The sequence below is a fragment of the Trichomycterus rosablanca genome, chromosome 1 (assembly GCF_030014385.1).
Source record: "Trichomycterus rosablanca isolate fTriRos1 chromosome 1, fTriRos1.hap1, whole genome shotgun sequence".
Lineage (NCBI taxonomy): Eukaryota > Metazoa > Chordata > Actinopteri > Siluriformes > Trichomycteridae > Trichomycterus > Trichomycterus rosablanca.
Genome location: NC_085988.1, coordinates 61,008,584 through 61,026,194, shown reverse-complemented (window position 1 = coordinate 61,026,194; position 17,611 = coordinate 61,008,584). Strand labels below are relative to the sequence as shown.

Here is a 17,611-nt window from a genome sequence, read left to right as displayed (position 1 = left end):
GGATGGTGAGAACAGTCATAGTCAACCCACAGACCAGCTCCAAAGACCTACAACATCATCTTGCTGCAGATGGTGTCACTGTGCATCGTTCAACTATTCAGCGCACTTTGCACAAGGAGAGGTTGTATGGGAGAGTAATGCAGAAGAAGCCTTTTTTGCGCACACGCCACAAACAGAGTCGCTTGAGTTATGCTAAAGCACATTTGGACAAGCCAGCTTCATTTTGGAATAAGGTGCTGTGGACTGATGAAACTAAAATTGAGTTATTTGGACATAACAAGGGGCGGTATGCATGGCGGAAAAAGAACACAGCATTCCAAGACAAACACTTGCTACCCACAGTAAAATTTGGTGGCGGTTCCATCATGCTGTGGGGCTGTGTGGCCAGTGCAGGTACTGGGAATCTTGTTAAAGTTGAGGGTCGCATGGATTCCAGTCAATATCAGCAGATTCTTGAGAACAATGTTCAAGAATCAGTGACAACGTTGAAGTTGCGCCGGGGCTGGATACTTCAACAAGACAACGACCCTAAACACTGCTCAAAATCTACTAAGGCATTCATGCAGAGGAACAAGTACAACGTTCTGGAATGGCCATCTCAGTCTCCAGACCTGAATATTATTGAAAATCTGTGGTGTGACTTAAAGCGGGCTGTCCATGCTCGGAAACCATCAAACCTGACTGAACTGGAGATGTGTTGTAAAGAAGAATGGTCCAAAATACCTTCAACCAGAATCCAGACTCTCATTGGAAGCTATAGGAAGCGTTCAGAGGCTGTTATTTCTGCAAAAGGAGGATGTACTAAATATTGATGTAATTTTTCTGTTGGGGTGCCCAAAATTATGCACCTGCCTAATTTTGTTTAAATAATTATTGCACACTTTCTGTAAATCCTATGAACTTCATTTCACTTCTCAAATATCACTGTGTTCGTCTGCTATATGATATATTTAACTGAAATTGCTGATCCGAACAACCAATGATTTATAAAGGAAAATCATGAAAAATATCAGGGGTGCCCAAACTTTTACATACCACTGTATATATATATATATATATATATATATATATATATACAGGGGTTGGACAAAAAAACTGAAACACCTGTCATTTTAGTGTGGGAGGTTTCATGGCTAAATTGGACCAGTCTGGTGGCCAATCTTCATTAATTGCACATTGCACCAGTAAGAGCAGAGTGTGAAGGTTCAATTAGCAGGGTAAGAGCACAGTTTTGCTCAAAATATTGCAATGCACACAACATTATGGGTGACATACCAGAGTTCAAAAGAGGACAAATTGTTGGTGCACGTCTTGCTGGCGCATCTGTGACCAAGACAGCAAGTCTTTGTGATGTATCAAGAGCCACGGTATCCAGGGTAATGTCAGCATACCACCAAGAAGGACAAACCACATCCAACAGGATTAACTGTGGACGCAAGAGGAAGCTGTCTGAAAGGGATGTTCGGGTGCTAACCCGGATTGTATCCAAAAAACATAAAACCCAAATCACGGCAGAATTAAATGTGCACCTCAACTCTCCTGTTTCCACCAGAACTGTCCGTCGGGAGCTCCACAGGGTCAATATACACGGCCGGGCTACTATAGCCAAACCTTTGGTCACTCGTGCCAATGCCAAACGTCGGTTTCAATGGTGCAAGGAGCGCAAATCTTGGGCTGTGGACAATGTGAAACATGTATTGTTCTCTGATGAGTCCACCTTTACTGTTTTCCCCACATCCGGGAGAGTTACGGTTTGGAGAAGCCCCAAAGAAGCGTACCACCCAGACTGTTGCATGCCCAGAGTGAAGCATGGGGGTGGATCAGTGATGGTTTGGGCTGCCATATCATGGCATTCCCTTGGCCCAATACTTGTGCTAGATGGGCGCGTCACTGCCAAGGACTACCGAACCATTCTGGAGGACCATGTGCATCCAATGGCGGTGCCATGTATCAGGATGACAATGCACCAATACACACAGCAAGACTGGTGAAAGATTGGTTTGATGAACATGAAAGTGAAGTTGAACATCTCCCATGGCCTGCACAGTCACCAGATCTAAATATTATTGAGCCACTTTGGGGTGTTTTGGAGAAGCGAGTCAGGAAACGTTTTCCTCCACCAGCATCACGTAGTGACCTGGCCACTATCCTGCAAGAAGAATGGCTTAAAATCCCTCTGACCAGGACTTGTGCAGGACTTGTATATGTCATTTCCAAGACGAATTGACGCTGTATTGGCCGCAAAAGGAGGCCCTACACCATACTAATAAATTATTGTGGTCTAAAACCAGGTGTTTCAGTTATTTTGTCCAACCCCTGTATATATACACAATGACCAGTCATAACATTATGACCACTGACAGGTAAAGTGAATAACACTGACCTGCCACCTGTTAGTGGGTGGGATATATTAACAAGTGAACATTTTATCCTCAAAGTTGATGTGTTAGAAGCAGGAAAAATGGGCAAGTGCAAGGATTTTGACAAGGGCCAAATTGTAATCGCTAGACGACTGGGTCAGAGCATGTCCAAAACTGCAGCTCCTGTGGGGTTTTCCCATGCTGACCCGAAAGCACCAACAATGGGCACGTGAGCATCCGAACTGGACTACAAAGCAGTGGAAGAAGGTGGGCTGGTCTAATGAATCATGTTTTCTTTTACATCACGTGGATGGCCGGGTGCGTGTGCGTCGCTTACCTGGGGAACACAAGGCACCAGGATGCACTATGGGAAAAAGGCAAGCCAGCAAAGGCAGTGTGATGCTTTGGGTAATGTTCTGCTGGGAAACGTTGGGTCCTGCCATCCGTGTGGATGTTACTTTAACACGTACCACCTACCTAAGCACTGTTGCAGACCATGTACACTCTTTCATGGAAACGGTATTCCCTGATGGCTGTGGCCTTTTTCAGCAGGACAATGCCCCCTGCCACAAAGCAAAAGTGGTTCAGGAATAATTTGAGGAGCACAACAATTTGAGGTTTGAGGTGTTGACTTGGCCTCCAAATTCCCCAGATCTCGAGCATCTGTGGGATGTGCTGGACAAACAAGTCAGATCCATGGAGGCCCCACCTCACAACTTGCAGGAGTTAGAGGATCTGCTGCTAATATCTTGGTGCTAGATACCACAAGCACACCTACAGGGGTCTGGTGGAGTCCATGCCTTGAGGGGTCAGGGCTGTTTTGGCAGCAAAAGGGGGACCAACATAATATTAGAAAAATGGTCATAATATTATGGCTGATCAGTGTATATATGTATGTGTTTGTGTGTGTGTGTACAGATAACAAGTCAACATAGACAGTGAGAAAAATACATTTCATTAAATGTCATTTCCAACGTTTCATAAGATTAAATAACATTTCTCAATGTAATAAACTGCACAGCAATAGTAAATAAACTCTTAGGTATCTGTGCTACAAGAAATATCTAAACTGTTAAGATTGAAATTAAGAATAAAGGCATTTTTAGTTTACAGCACAGTATTGCAATTTAGGCACTGGAACAAGAATTTTGAGGAAAAGAGTGTGAGGATTGATAGCAAGCAGTTGGGGTGACCTGTGGGCCTCTTGTTGATCGATCAGTATGGATCTAGCTTTATCTGTCTGTGTAGAAAACAAGTGAACACCATCCCACAGATCTGAAAAACACACACAGTACATTGTATGTTAGAAATGTTTGCACACAAATGAATAAATGTGAATAACCTGACAGAAGCTCACAAAGCTTTAAGGCTTCTAGTGAAGGCTTCATAAGCATCATCAGCACATGCTGTTCATTTGTGGGTTTTTCCTTTCCATAGCAAAAACATGCAAAAGAATAACGTGAATAAATGAATGCATGTGTATCTTCTCTGCAATGGATTACATAGTACATTGTACAGGGTGTGTTTCTTTTTTTTCCCCTTTTAGTGCATCCAATTGTTCAATTTGCATCGTGCTTCCTCTCTGTCTATCCCGAACCCTGCCCTGACTGAGCAGATCGAAGCTAACCCATATCCCCTCCAAAACATAAGTAGCAGCCGGATGCATTTTTGCCACCCACACATTGATGAGTTTGGCGCCACCTAGCGTTGCATGTGGAGAGACACACCCTAAGGGCACTCTTCCTCATCTCTTGTGCAGGCGCCTCTAATCAGCCGGCAGAGGTCGTAATCGCATTCTGACAGAGAGAGACCCACATCCGGTTCTTTGTCCCACCCCCCAACTGAGAAACCGGCCAATCGTTGCTCATACAGCCACTCAGCTTCGAACCGGTGAAGCAAAGCTGGATTTGATACGAGGTACTCAGAATCCAGCCCTGGTTGCAGCATGTATTTTTACCGGTGCGCCACCTGAGCGGCCACAGTGTGTGTTACTGAAGCTTCTTTCTAGGTTGACCATTAAGTTAAAAAAAAGGTTATCAGACATTCACAGTGTGTTCGTAACTTTGTATTATTTTCACTTCCCTATAACTAACTTAACTAAAACTGGTTGATATGGTAACTGCCTTTGTGAATGCCTTGTTAAGTGAACACTAAATATTGTTGCAACACTTATAATTACAGACACACTGTTGATGTCAAGTGACCTTTTTGAGTTAATGGACAACCTAGACAGGAGCTTTAGTAACACTCCCTGTACAAGGTACTAATGCACTGCTGAGAAATACACCTACAATATAGGAGTTATTGCCCTTTAATAAAAGGTAGCACAGTGGTGCAGCAAGCAGTGTAAGGTTGGATTATTGCCCCTGGTCAAGGTTTTTTAAGGAGTTTGTCCTATTCTCCATGTGTCCACTTGGGTTTTTTCTGGGTATTCATAAACAGCATTTTAAGTAAACCTGTGTTCAGATTTGTTTCTTTTTTAACATCAGAAATTGTAGTCCACTTGTTTAATACAAAAATATCAAAATTAGATATTTTTCAGTCAGTAATTGTAGAACTACAAAGTGCTTCTATATGGTAAGGAGCTGATAAAATAGACAGCGAGTGTAGAAACAAGGAGGTGGTTTTAATGTTATGGCTGATCGATGTACATGTTAAATGCAACAACAAAACAAGAATTTATGATTTGTTAAATTCTCTTGATAATTAATTCAATTGTCAAAAGAGTCTTTATTGCATGAAAAACGGTCATGCTACTGTGATAAATATAGCCACATGGGCTTAAGAATTCTTTGGAAAATTGTTGTCACTGAAAACAATTTCCTTAAAAGACATTGAAAATGAGTGCTGTGGTCAACTTGAGTCCAAGTTTAAGCTTATTTGTGGAAAATAACTGCAGTTAAGTTCTCCAAGCCAAAGACAAAATGAACCATCCAGACTGTTATCATCAAAAGGTGCAAAAAGCCTGTCATGGTGTGGGATGCATCAATGCCTACTACATGGGTGTGTGAAAAAACTACTGACACATAGGCACATCATATTAAACCCTATGGATTAAGAATGGGATATCACTCAAGTTCATACGCGTGTGAAGGCAGGCGAGCAAATACTTTTGGCAATATAGTGTATTTAAATTCTTGTTTTCTATAACTGTATTTGAATTCTAAGTAGGTTTATAAATGCTACTGATAATAGGATTTGGAATATATTTTGCATTGTACAGTTTCTATGGGAACTGAAGTGTAAGACCGGCCTCATGCCAAAATAGCTGCATCTGGGTCAGTTAGCATGTGTGGGTGTTTATATGAGTGCATACATTTGATAAGTCAGACCACTGACAATTGGTGAAATCAGTAAAAGAGATAAATAGAGTGTTAACAGTCATTTACACATTTCACAATATTTTTTGTTCTGTGGGGTTGACTTTTGCAGTTATTGTAGTTTAAATTCTGCACATTGGGACTGAAATATATTACGACACCACATGCTTCACTGTTTTTAAAGAAAAGAAAAAGTCTGCAGTAAAACGACTAAAAACAACACGTTTCACATTCTCAAACAGGCTTAAACATCAAACACTGCTAACAGGTTCCAACAGGATGTTGGGCCGCTCAGGTGGCGCAGCGGTAAAAACACAAGCTGGAACCAGAGCTGGGATCTCGTATACATTGTATCAAATGTCAGCTCTGCCTGCCGGTTAAGGCTGAGCATGAACAACGATTGGCCTGTTGTTCAAATTTGGGCGGGACTAAGCCGGATGGTGTCTCTCTCCTATGACTGGTGCAATTACGACCTCTGCTGGCTGATTGATGGCACCTGCACAGAGATGAGGAAAGAGTGCTCTCAGGGTGTGTCTCTCCATATGTAACAGGTGTTATTTTTTTTTTATATATATATATATATATATTTCACTCAAAATCTTCATGTTCTACCCCTTGTAATTTATATAGACCACTGAAGTCGTTTCGTCATTTTGTAGGCCACACCATGTTGTTATGCCCATATTTGGTAACCCGGGTCTAAGAGAAATTTTGAATGGGAAATATGAATGGAGATTTCGCAAATTGCCTCTCTCGCATCCTGTAGTCATAAAAAATTTTCCAAAGCTGTTACGTTTTGTTTTATGGAGATTCTTCTGTCTATTATCACTGGATCCTCTGAATTATGAAGTCGTTAAAGAGTCAAAATATGAATATTGCTACATGTAAGCCAATGCTACTGTGCACTGAATTGACGTCACTAAACTGGAAGCCTCTTAATGTTTTCTTTTTTTTTTTCTTGTATAAGCCTCTTAAATAACCACACGAAGCAGCGCGATTCGCCAGTGTAACAGTGCAGTAATATTCACAAGTTTTGGTTGATATTTTTAGTAGCTAGCTACATTAAAGTAGAAAGCAAGAATGGTTGGGTGTTACGCCTTTGGTTGTACTCACCAAAAGTCAGCCGCTCGTTCCGTTGATTTGATTGGTGTAGTTCAGTGATGTCTAATTAATGTGCAGTAGCATTAGCTTTCGTGTAGCATTATTAGTATTATGACCCTTTAACAACCTCGTAAGTCAGAGGATCCAGTGATGTACAGGAGAAAAATGTACACAGGACAAAACGTACAGGGTTCTGAAAATGTTTATTTAGCACAGGATGCGTTAGAGTAGATTTTTTGAAAACCCCGTTAATTTTTCCCCATAGGAAATCTGAGTTAGACCCGGGTCTCCAAATATGGGCATAACGAGGACTACAGAATGACGCACGACTTCAGTGGTCTATTGTTTTAATTGTTGAGACAGAAATGTGTTTAGGTAATGTATTTTATGTGGGGTTTTTGTATATATTTCGATTTGGTTGCCTCTTGGGGGCGGGGGCGTTACGTAGTTGGTTGTGACAGGCCAACTTTCTTCAGTCTGGCTGGAGAGCGACTGAGGAGAGGTTGGTTGAACCTAAGCGCCTTTATAAAAAATAGATTAAACTCATAAATACTATGTAAACTGTTTTAAAAGTTATTAAATATGAAGCAAAATGTTTTTGTTATTTCTTTAATGGACGTATTAAAGATATGTGTTATATAATTTTGTTAAATTAGAGAGTGAGATGTATTAGCTTGCTATAGCTGCCTCGTGCAGTGCTAACCCTCCTCCCTTTTCCCGCTTTTTAAATTTTTTTGGGGTACAGGCTAGTGTAAAGGTGGGCACGAGTCGAGGTTTCTCACTGATTTTCTTTTTCTTGTACACATCCAGGTACGTTATGTTATTTTAATCGCTTCTGTTTTATGTTTCATAAAGTGTTCTGTATAAAATTATAAAATGCTGGTATTAGAAATAGATTATTATATTAGGTGGGCACAAGGCGAGGTTTCTCACTGATTTTCTTTTTCTTGTACACATCCAGATTCGTCTCATCCGTTCAATAAATATATGTCTGGTACCAGCAGCAGTGGTCCGTGAGTCTTCTTTCCTCTTTTAAAAATAAATAAATCACAACGCAGAGGTGGCGTGACCGGTTCCTTATCATCATTGTAAGGTGGACCGGTTACACATACACAATGCTGAGCTGCACTGCACTCGTCAAAGTGTAGGTGATAAGATGCATACGGCTGCTGCCCACGTGTCAGAGGGGGCATGGGTTAGCTTTGTTCGCCTCAATCAGAGCAGGCATCGGCATTGGTGGAAAGGAAGCATGACACAATCAGGCAATTAGACGTGCTAAAAGGGAGAAAAAGGGGAGAAAATGCATAAAAAACAAATATATATAAAAACAGAATGTTGTACTGGATGAGCATCCTTATGTGGTGTTCAAAGTAGAACTTCCAAAGTGTTGACTTGGCACAGAAGTGTCAATACCTATGAGACTTAAATATGGCCAAAATAATAATAAAAATAAAAACGCAAGTGCAAAAATCTTGCAAACATCCCACTATTATAGAGCATTTTAGCATTAAGCATATGAGCACAAGCTATTTGTGACAAGTATATTTGTAATTTAATTTTTATTACCTTAATATTTTATGTAGCAGTGTAATAATTTAATAAAAAAATAAAAAAAATAAATAAAAAAAAATAATTATATATATTACATTTACATTACATTTTCAGCATTTAGCAGACGCTTTTATCCAAAGCGACTTACACACTGAGCGGAACACAATGAGCAATTGAGGGTTAAGGGCCTTGCTCAGCGACCCAACAGTGGCAACTTGGTGGTGGCGGGGCTTGAACCGGCAACCTTCTGTTTACTAGTCCAGTACCTTAACCACTGAGCTATCACTGTATATATATACAGGTTCTTCTAAAAAAATTAGCATATTGTGATAAAGTTCATTATTTTCCATAATGTAATGATAAAAATTAAACTTTCATATATTTTAGATTCATTGCACACCAACTGAAATATTTCAGGTCTTTTATTGTTTTAATACTGATGATTTTGGCATACAGCTCATGAAAACTGAAAACCTATCTCAAAAAATTAGCATATTTCATCCGACCAATAAAAGAAAAGTGTTTTTAATACAAAAAAAGTCAACCTTCAAATAATTATGTTCAGTTATGCACTCAATACTTGGTCGGGAATCCTTTTGCAGAAATGACTGCTTCAATGCGGCGTGGCATGGAGGCAATCAGCCTGTGGCACTGCTGAGGTGTTATGGAGGCCCAGGATGCTTCGATAGCGGCCTTAAGCTCATCCAGAGTGTTGGGTCTTGTGTCTCTCAACTTTCTCTTCACAATATCCCACAGATTCTCTATGGGGTTCAGGTCAGGAGAGTTGGCAGGCCAATTGAGCACAGTAATACCATGGTCAGTAAACCATTCACCAGTGGTTTTGGCACTGTGAGCAGGTGCCAGGTCGTGCTGAAAAATGAAATCTTCATCTCCATAAAGCTTTTCAGCAGATGGAAGCATGAAGTGCTCCAAAATCTCCTGATAGCTAGCTGCATTGACCCTGCCCTTGATAAAACACAGTGGACCAACACCAGCAGCTGACATGGCACCCCAGACCATCACTGACTGTGGGTACTTGACACTGGACTTCAGGCATTTTGGCATTTCCTTCTCCCCAGTCTTCCTCCAGACTCTGGCACCTTGATTTCCGAATGACATGCAAAATTTGCTTTCATCCGAAAACAGTACTTTGGACCACTGAGCAACAGTCCAGTGCTGCTTCTCTGTAGCCCAGGTCAGGGGCTTCTGCCGCTGTTTCTGGTTCAAAAGTGGCTTGACCTGGGGAATGCGGCACCTGTAGCCCATTTCCTGCACACGCCTGTGCACGGTGGCTCTGGATGTTTCTACTCCAGACTCAGTCCACTGCTTCCACAGGTCCCCCAAGGTCTGGAATCGGCCCTTCTCCACAATCTTCCTCAGGGTCCGGTCACCTCTTCTCGTTGTGCAGCGTTTTCTGCCACACTTTTTCCTTCCCACAGACTTCCCACTGAGGTGCCTTGATACAGCACTCTGGGAACAGCCTATTCGTTCAGAAATTTCTTTCTGTGTCTTACCCTCTTGCTTGAGGGTGTCAATGATGGCCTTCTGGACAGCAGTCAGGTCGGCAGTCTTACCCATGATTGCAGTTTTGAGTAATGAACCAGGCTGGGAGTTTTTAAAAGCCTCAGGAATCTTTTGCAGGTGTTTAGAGTTAATTCGTTGATTCAGATGATTAGGTTAATAGCTCGTTTAGAGAACCTTTTCATGATATGCTAATTTTTTGAGATAGGAATTTTGGGTTTTCATGAGCTGTATGCCAAAATCATCAGTATTAAAACAATAAAAGACCTGAAATATTTCAGTTGGTGTGCAATGAATCTAAAATATATGAAAGTTTAATTTTTATCATTACATTATGGAAAATAATGAACTTTATCACAATATGCTAATTTTTTGAGAAGGACCTGTATACACTGTGTTCCAAATTATTATGCAAAAAGTGTTTAGGAGTGATAAGGTAAGAATTTTTTTGTTTGTCAGTTAAACTCATTGATGGTGATGTGTGTCAGGGCTCTTTATATCACTGAAAGCAATTGCAGACACCTGTGCTAATTAGTTTGGCAGGTGTGTCCAATTAAAGGCAAGACTACTTAAGAAGGCTGTCCCACATTATTAAGCAGCCTACATTTTCAGCCAAAATGGGAAAGAAAAAGGATGTGTCGGCTGCTGAGAAGCAACAAATTGTGGAGTGTTTAGGTCAAGGCATGACTACAATCAACATTGCCAAGAAACTTCATCGTGATCATCGCACAATCAAGAAGTATGTAGCTGATTCAGAACACACACGTGTGCGTGCTGATAAGGGAAAATTGAGGACTCTTTCCAACAGGCAATTACGTCAGGTTAAAAGAGCAGCTGCAAAAATGCCTTGTCATAGCAGCAGACAAGTTTTTGAAACTGCTGGTGCCTCCAACGTCCCCCGAACAACAAGATGCAGGGTCCTTCAGAGGTTTGCAGCTGTGCGTAAGCCATCCTGTCGACCTCCTCTATCCACTGCACACAAGCAGAAATGGCTCCAGTGGGCCAAACAATACATGAAGACTGACTTCAAAACTGTTTTGTTCACCAATGAGTGCCGTGCAACGCTCGATGGTCCAGATGGATGGAGTGGAGGATGGCTGGTTGATGGACACCCCATGCAAACAAGGCTACGGCGCCAACAAGGAGGAGGTGGAGTAATGTTTTGGGCTGGAATCATGGGGAGAGAGATTGTCGGCCCCTTTAGGATCCCTGAAGGGGTAAAGATGACCTCCATAATGTATGTGGAGTTTCTCAAACAGCACTTCCTGCCATGGTTCAAGAAGAAGAACCGTGCATTCCGCAGCAAGATCATTTTCATGCATGATAATGCACCGTCTCATGCTGCAAAGAACACATCTGCATCTCTGGCTGCTATGGGCATAAAAGGGGACAAACTTATGGTGTGGCCCCCATGCTCCCCTGACCTCAACCCCATTGAGAACCTCTGGAGCATCATCAAAAGGAGTGTCTATGGTGGCGGGAGGCAGTTCACATCTAAGCAACAGCTCTGGGAGGGTATTCTGTCCTCATGCAAAACAATTGAAGCAGATACCATCCAAAACCTGACAAATTCAAGGGACGAGAGAGTTCAGAAGCTCCTTTCGAACAAGGGGTGTGTGCAAATGTAACATCACCTAGAATAAAGTTTTGACTTGAAAACTGTTTGATTTCAGTTTGTAATAACCTGCTAATGCTTATAATTTCAGAAATGACCATTTTTTTTGTTCTTTATAAAAATGAAAAGGTTGAAAACTCTGCTGTGCATAATAATTTGGAACATGCATTTTGAGTGCATTTTGAGTGTTTTATTTTTTTTTAAATATACTGTTATCATTGGCAGTTTGTTCAAAAACCTTTCAATTGTACTCTAATAGTTGATGACTGGAAAATTACAATGACTGCAATTCATATAGGTAATTTTGGAAAATCTGAGAAAATATTATTTGCATAATAATTTGGAACACAGTGTATATACAGTGTATCACAAAAGTGAGTACACCCCTCACATTTCTGCAAATATTTTATTATATCTTTTCATGGGACAACACTATAGAAATGAAACTTGGATATAACTTAGAGTAGTCAGTGTACAGCTTGTATAGCAGTGTAGATTTACTGTCTTCTGAAAATAACTCAACACACAGCCATTAATGTCTAAATGGCTGGCAACATAAGTGAGTACACCCCACAGTGAACATGTCCAAATTGTGCCCAAAGTGTCAATATTTTGTGTGACCACCATTCTTATCCAGCACTGCCTTAACCCTCCTGGGCATGGAATTCACCAGAGCTGCACAGGTTGCTACTGGAATCCTCTTCCACTCCTCCATGATGACATCACGGAGCTGGTGGATGTTAGACACCTTGAACTCCTCCACCTTCCACTTGAGGATGCGCCACAGGTGCTCAATTGGGTTTAGTCCATCACCTTTACCTTCAGCTTCCTCAGCAAGGCAGTTGTCATCTTGGAGGTTGTGTTTGGGGTCGTTATCCTGTTGGAAAACTGCCATGAGGCCCAGTTTTCGAAGGGAGGGGATCATGCACTGTTTCAGAATGTCACAGTACATGTTGGAATTCATGTTTCCCTCAATGAACTGCAGCTCCCCAGTGCCAGCAACACTCATGCAGCCCAAGACCATGATGCTACCACCACCATGCTTGACTGTAGGCAAGATACAGTTGTCTTGGTGCTTCTCACCAGGGCGCCGCCACACATGCTGGACACCATCTGGACACCATCTGAGCCAAACAAGTTTATCTTGGTCTCGTCAGACCACAGGGCATTCCAGTAATCCATGTTCTTGGACTGCTTGTCTTCAGCAAACTGTTTGCGGGCTTTCTTGTGCGTCAGCTTCCTTCTGGGAAGAAGACCATGCAGACCGAGTTGATGCAGTGTGCGGCGTATGGTCTGAGCACTGACAGGCTGACCTCCCACGTCTTCAACCTCTGCAGCAATGCTGGCAGCACTCATGTGTCTATTTTTTAAAGCCAACCTCTGGATATGACGCCGAACATGTGAACTCAACTTCTTTGGTCGACCCTGGCGAAGCCTGTTCCGAGTGGAACCTGTCCTGGAAAACCGCTGTATGACCTTGGCCACCATGCTGTAGCTCAGTTTCAGGGTGTTAGCAATCTTCTTATAGCCCAGGCCATCTTTGTGGAGAGCAAAAATTCTATTTCTCACATCCTCAGAGAGTTCTTTGCCATGAGGTGCCATGTTGAATATCCAGTGGCCAGTATGAGAGAATTGTACCCAAAACACCAAATTTAACAGCCCTGCTCCCCATTTACACCTGGGACCTTGACACATGACACCAGGGAGGGACAACGACACATTTGGGCACAATTTGGACATGTTCACTGTGGGGTGTACTCACTTGTGTTGCCAGCTATTTAGACATTAATGGCTGTGTGTTGAGTTATTTTCAGAAGACAGTAAATCTACACTGCTATACAAGCTGTACACTGACTACTCTAAGTTATATCCAAGTTTCATGTCTATAGTGTTGTCCCATGAAAAGATATAATGAAATATTTGCAGAAATGTGAGGGGTGTTCTCACTTTTGTGATACACTGTATATATATACAGTATATATATATATATATATATATATATATATATATATACAGTGTATCACAAAAGTGAGTACACCCCTCACATTTCTGCAGATATTTAAGTATATCTTTTCATGGGACAACACTGACAAAATGACACTTTGACACAATGAAAAGTAGTCTGTGTGCAGCTTATATAACAGTGTAAATTTATTCTTCCCTCAAAATAACTCAATATACAGCCATTAATGTCTAAACCACCGGCAACAAAAGTGAGTACACCCCTTAGTGAAAGTTCCTGAAATGTCAATATTTTGTGTGGCCACCATTATTTCCCAGAACTGCCTTAACTCTCCTGGGCATGGAGTTTACCAGAGCTTCACAGGTTGCCACTGGAATGCTTTTCCACTCCTCCATGATGACATCACGGAGCTGGCGGATATTCGAGACTTTGCGCTCCTCCACCTTCCGCTTGAGGATGCCCCAAAGATGTTCTATTGTGTTTAGGTCTGGAGACATGCTTGGCCAGTCCATCACCTTTACCCTCAGCCTCTTCAATAAAGCAGTGGTCGTCTTAGAGGTGTGTTTGGGGTCATTATCATGCTGGAACACTGCCCTGCGACCCAGTTTCCGGAGGGAGGGGATCATGCTCTGCTTCAGTATTTCACAGTACATATTGGAGTTCATGTGTCCCTCAATGAAATGTAACTCCCCAACACCTGCTGCACTCATGCAGCCCCAGACCATGGCATTCCCACCACCATGCTTGACTGTAGGCATGACACACTTATCTTTGTACTCCTCACCTGATTGCCGCCACACATGCTTGAGACCATCTGAACCAAACAAATTAATCTTGGTCTCATCAGACCATAGGACATGGTTCCAGTAATCCATGTCCTTTGTTGACATGTCTTCAGCAAACTGTTTGAGGGCTTTCTTGTGTAGAGACTTCAGAAGAGGCTTCCTTCTGGGGTGACAGCCATGCAGACCAATTTGATGTAGTGTGCGGCGTATGGTCTGAGCACTGACAGGCTGACCCCCCACCTTTTCAATCTCTGCAGCAATGCTGACAGCACTCCTGCGCCTATCTTTCAAAGACAGCAGTTGGATGTGACGCTGAGCACGTGCACTCAGCTTCTTTGGACGACCAACGCGAGGTCTGTTCTGAGTGGACCCTGCTCTTTTAAAACGCTGGATGATCTTGGCCACTGTGCTGCAGCTCAGTTTCAGGGTGTTGGCAATCTTCTTGAAGCCTTGGCCATCTTCATGTAGCGCAACAATTCGTCTTTTAAGATCCTCAGAGAGTTCTTTGCCATGAGGTGCCATGTTGGAACTTTCAGTGACCAGTATGAGAGAGTGTGAGAGCTGTACTACTAAATTGAACACACCTGCTCCCTATGCACACCTGAGACCTAGTAACACTAACAAATCACATGACATTTTGGAGGGAAAATTACAAGCAGTGCTCAATTTGGACATTTAGGGGTGTAGTCTCTTAGGGGTGTACTCACTTTTGTTGCCGGTGGTTTAGACATTAATGGCTGTATATTGAGTTATTTTGAGGGAAGAATAAATTTACACTGTTATATAAGCTGCACACAGACTACTTTTCATTGTGTCAAAGTGTCATTTTGTCAGTGTTGTCCCATGAAAAGATATACTTAAATATCTGCAGAAATGTGAGGGGTGTACTCACTTCTGTGATACACTGTATATATAGTGGGGAAAATAAGTATTTGATCCCCTGCTGATTTTGTAAGTTCACCCCCTTACAAAGACTTGAACAGTCTATAATTTTTATGGAAGGTTTATTTTAACAGAGAGAGACAGAATATCAACAAAAAATCCAGAAAAAAAAACATTAAATGAAGGTTATAAATTAATTTGTATTTAATTAAGGGAAATAAGTATTTGATCCCCTAGCAACCAGCAAGAATTCTGACCCCCACAGACCGGTTATGTGCCCATGAGGCACACAAATTAGTCCTGTCCCTGTATAAAAGACACCTGTAACAGAATCAGTTTCTTCCATTCAAATCTCTCGACCACCATGGGCAAGACCAAAGAGCTATCAAAGGACGTCAGGGACAAGATTGTAGACCTGCACAAGGCTGGAATGGGCTACAAGACCATCAGCAAGACGCTTAGTGAGAAAGAGACCACTGTTGGTGCGATAATTCGAAAATGGAAGAAATACAAGATCACAGTCAATCACCCTCACTCTGGAGCTCCATGCAAGATCTCACCTGGTGGGGTAAGAATGATTATGAGAAAGGTGAGGTCAGTCCAGAATTACACGAGAGGAGCTTGTCAATGATCTCAAGGGAGCTGGGAGCAGAGAAATACTGGATATGACCCCAAGAACACCATCCCCACCGGGCATTTCTTTGCCTCCAAACACGGCGAGTGGAGTTGATGCCAAAGAGCTCAATTTTGGTCTCATCTGACCATATCACATTCTCCCAAGCTTTCTCTGAATCATTCAGGTGTTCATTGGCAAGCTTCAGACGGGCCTGTACATGAGCCTTCTTGAGCAAAGGGACTTTGCGGGCACTGCAGGATCTCAATCCATTACGGCGAAGTGTGTTACTAATGGTTTTCTTGGTGACTGTGCTCTCAGCTCCCTTGAGATCATTGACCCTGACGTCCTTTGATAGCTCTTTGGTCTTGCCCATGGTGGTTGAGAGATTTGAACGGAAGAAACTGATTCTGTGACAGGAGTCTTTTATACAGGGACAGGACTAATTTGTGTGCCTCATGGGCACATAACCGGTCTGTGGGGGTCAGAATTCTTGCTGGTTGCTAGGGGATCAAATACTTATTTCCCTTAATTAAATACAAATAAATTTAAAACCTTTATTTAATGTTTTTTTTTCTGGATTTTTTGTTGATATTCTGTCTCTCTCTGTTAAAATAAACCTTCCATAAAAATTATAGACTGCTCAAGTCTTTGTAAGGGGATAAACTTACAAAATCAGCAGGGAATCAAATACTTATTTCCCCCACTGTATATATATATACAGTGTATCACAAAAAGGAGTACACCCCTCACATTTCTGCAGATATTTAAGTATATCTTTTCATGGGACAACACTGACAAAATGACACTTTGACACAATGAAAAGTAGTCTGTGTGCAGCTTATATAACAGTGTAAATTTATTCTTCCCTCAAAATAACTCAATATACAGCCATTAATGTCTAAACCATCAAATTGGTCTGCATGGCTGTCACCCCAGAAGGAAGCCTCTTCTGAAGTCTCTACACAAGAAAGCCTGCAAACAGTTTGCTGAAGACATGTCAACAAAGGACATGGATTACTGGAACCATGTCCTATAGTCTGATGAGACCAAGATTAATTTGTTTGGTTCAGATGGTCTCAAGCATGTGTGGCGGCAATCAGGTGAGGAGTACAAAGATAAGTGTGTCATGCCTACAGTCAAGCATGGTGGTGGGAATGCCATGGTCTGGGGCTGCATGAGTGCAGCAGGTGTTGGGGAGTTACATTTCATTGAGGGACACATGAACTCCAATATGTACTGTGAAATACTGAAGCAGAGCATGATCCCCTCCCTCCGGAAACTGGGTCGCAGGGCAGTGTTCCAGCATGATAATGACCCCAAACACACCTCTAAGACGACCACTGCTTTATTGAAGAGGCTGAGGGTAAAGGTGATAGACTGGCCAAGCATGTCTCCAGACCTAAACCCAATAGAACATCTTTGGGGCATCCTCAAGCGGAAGGTGGAGGAGCGCAAAGTCTCGAATATCCGCCAGCTCCGTGATGTCGTCATGGAGGAGTGGAAAAGCATTCCAGTGGCAACCTGTGAAGCTCTGGTAAACTCCATGCCCAGGAGAGTTAAGGCAGTTTTGGGAAATAATGGTGGCCACACAAAATATTGACACTTCAGGAACTTTCACTAAGGGGTGTACTCACTTTTGTTGCCGGTGGTTTAGACATTAATGGCTGTATATTGAGTTGTTTTGAGGGAAGAATAAATTTACACTGTTATATAAGCTGCACACAGACTACTTTTCATTGTGTCAAAGTGTCATTTTGTCAGTGTTGTCCCATGAAAAGATATACTTAAATATCTGCAGAAATGTGAGGGGTGTACTCACTTTTGTGATACACTGTATATGTATATATATATATATATACAGTGCTGGCCAAAAGTATTGGCACCCCTGCAATTCTTC

The 17,611-nt window shown here is 42.0% G+C and overlaps 1 protein-coding gene across 3 annotated transcripts in view; it reads right to left on the bottom strand.

Moving 5' to 3' along the window:
- Window positions 1–3,294: 3,294 nt before the first annotated feature.
- Window positions 3,295–17,611, bottom strand: part of tspan11 (tetraspanin 11) — an 88,326-nt gene continuing 74,009 nt past the window's right edge. For all 3 annotated transcript variants that reach the window (XM_062994715.1, XM_062994712.1, XM_062994713.1), the window contains exon 8: window positions 3,295–3,635. In XM_062994715.1, coding sequence (XP_062850785.1) covers window positions 3,576–3,635 — 60 coding nt within the window. In that variant the 3' untranslated portion in view covers window positions 3,295–3,575. The remainder of the gene's footprint in view (window positions 3,636–17,611) is intronic.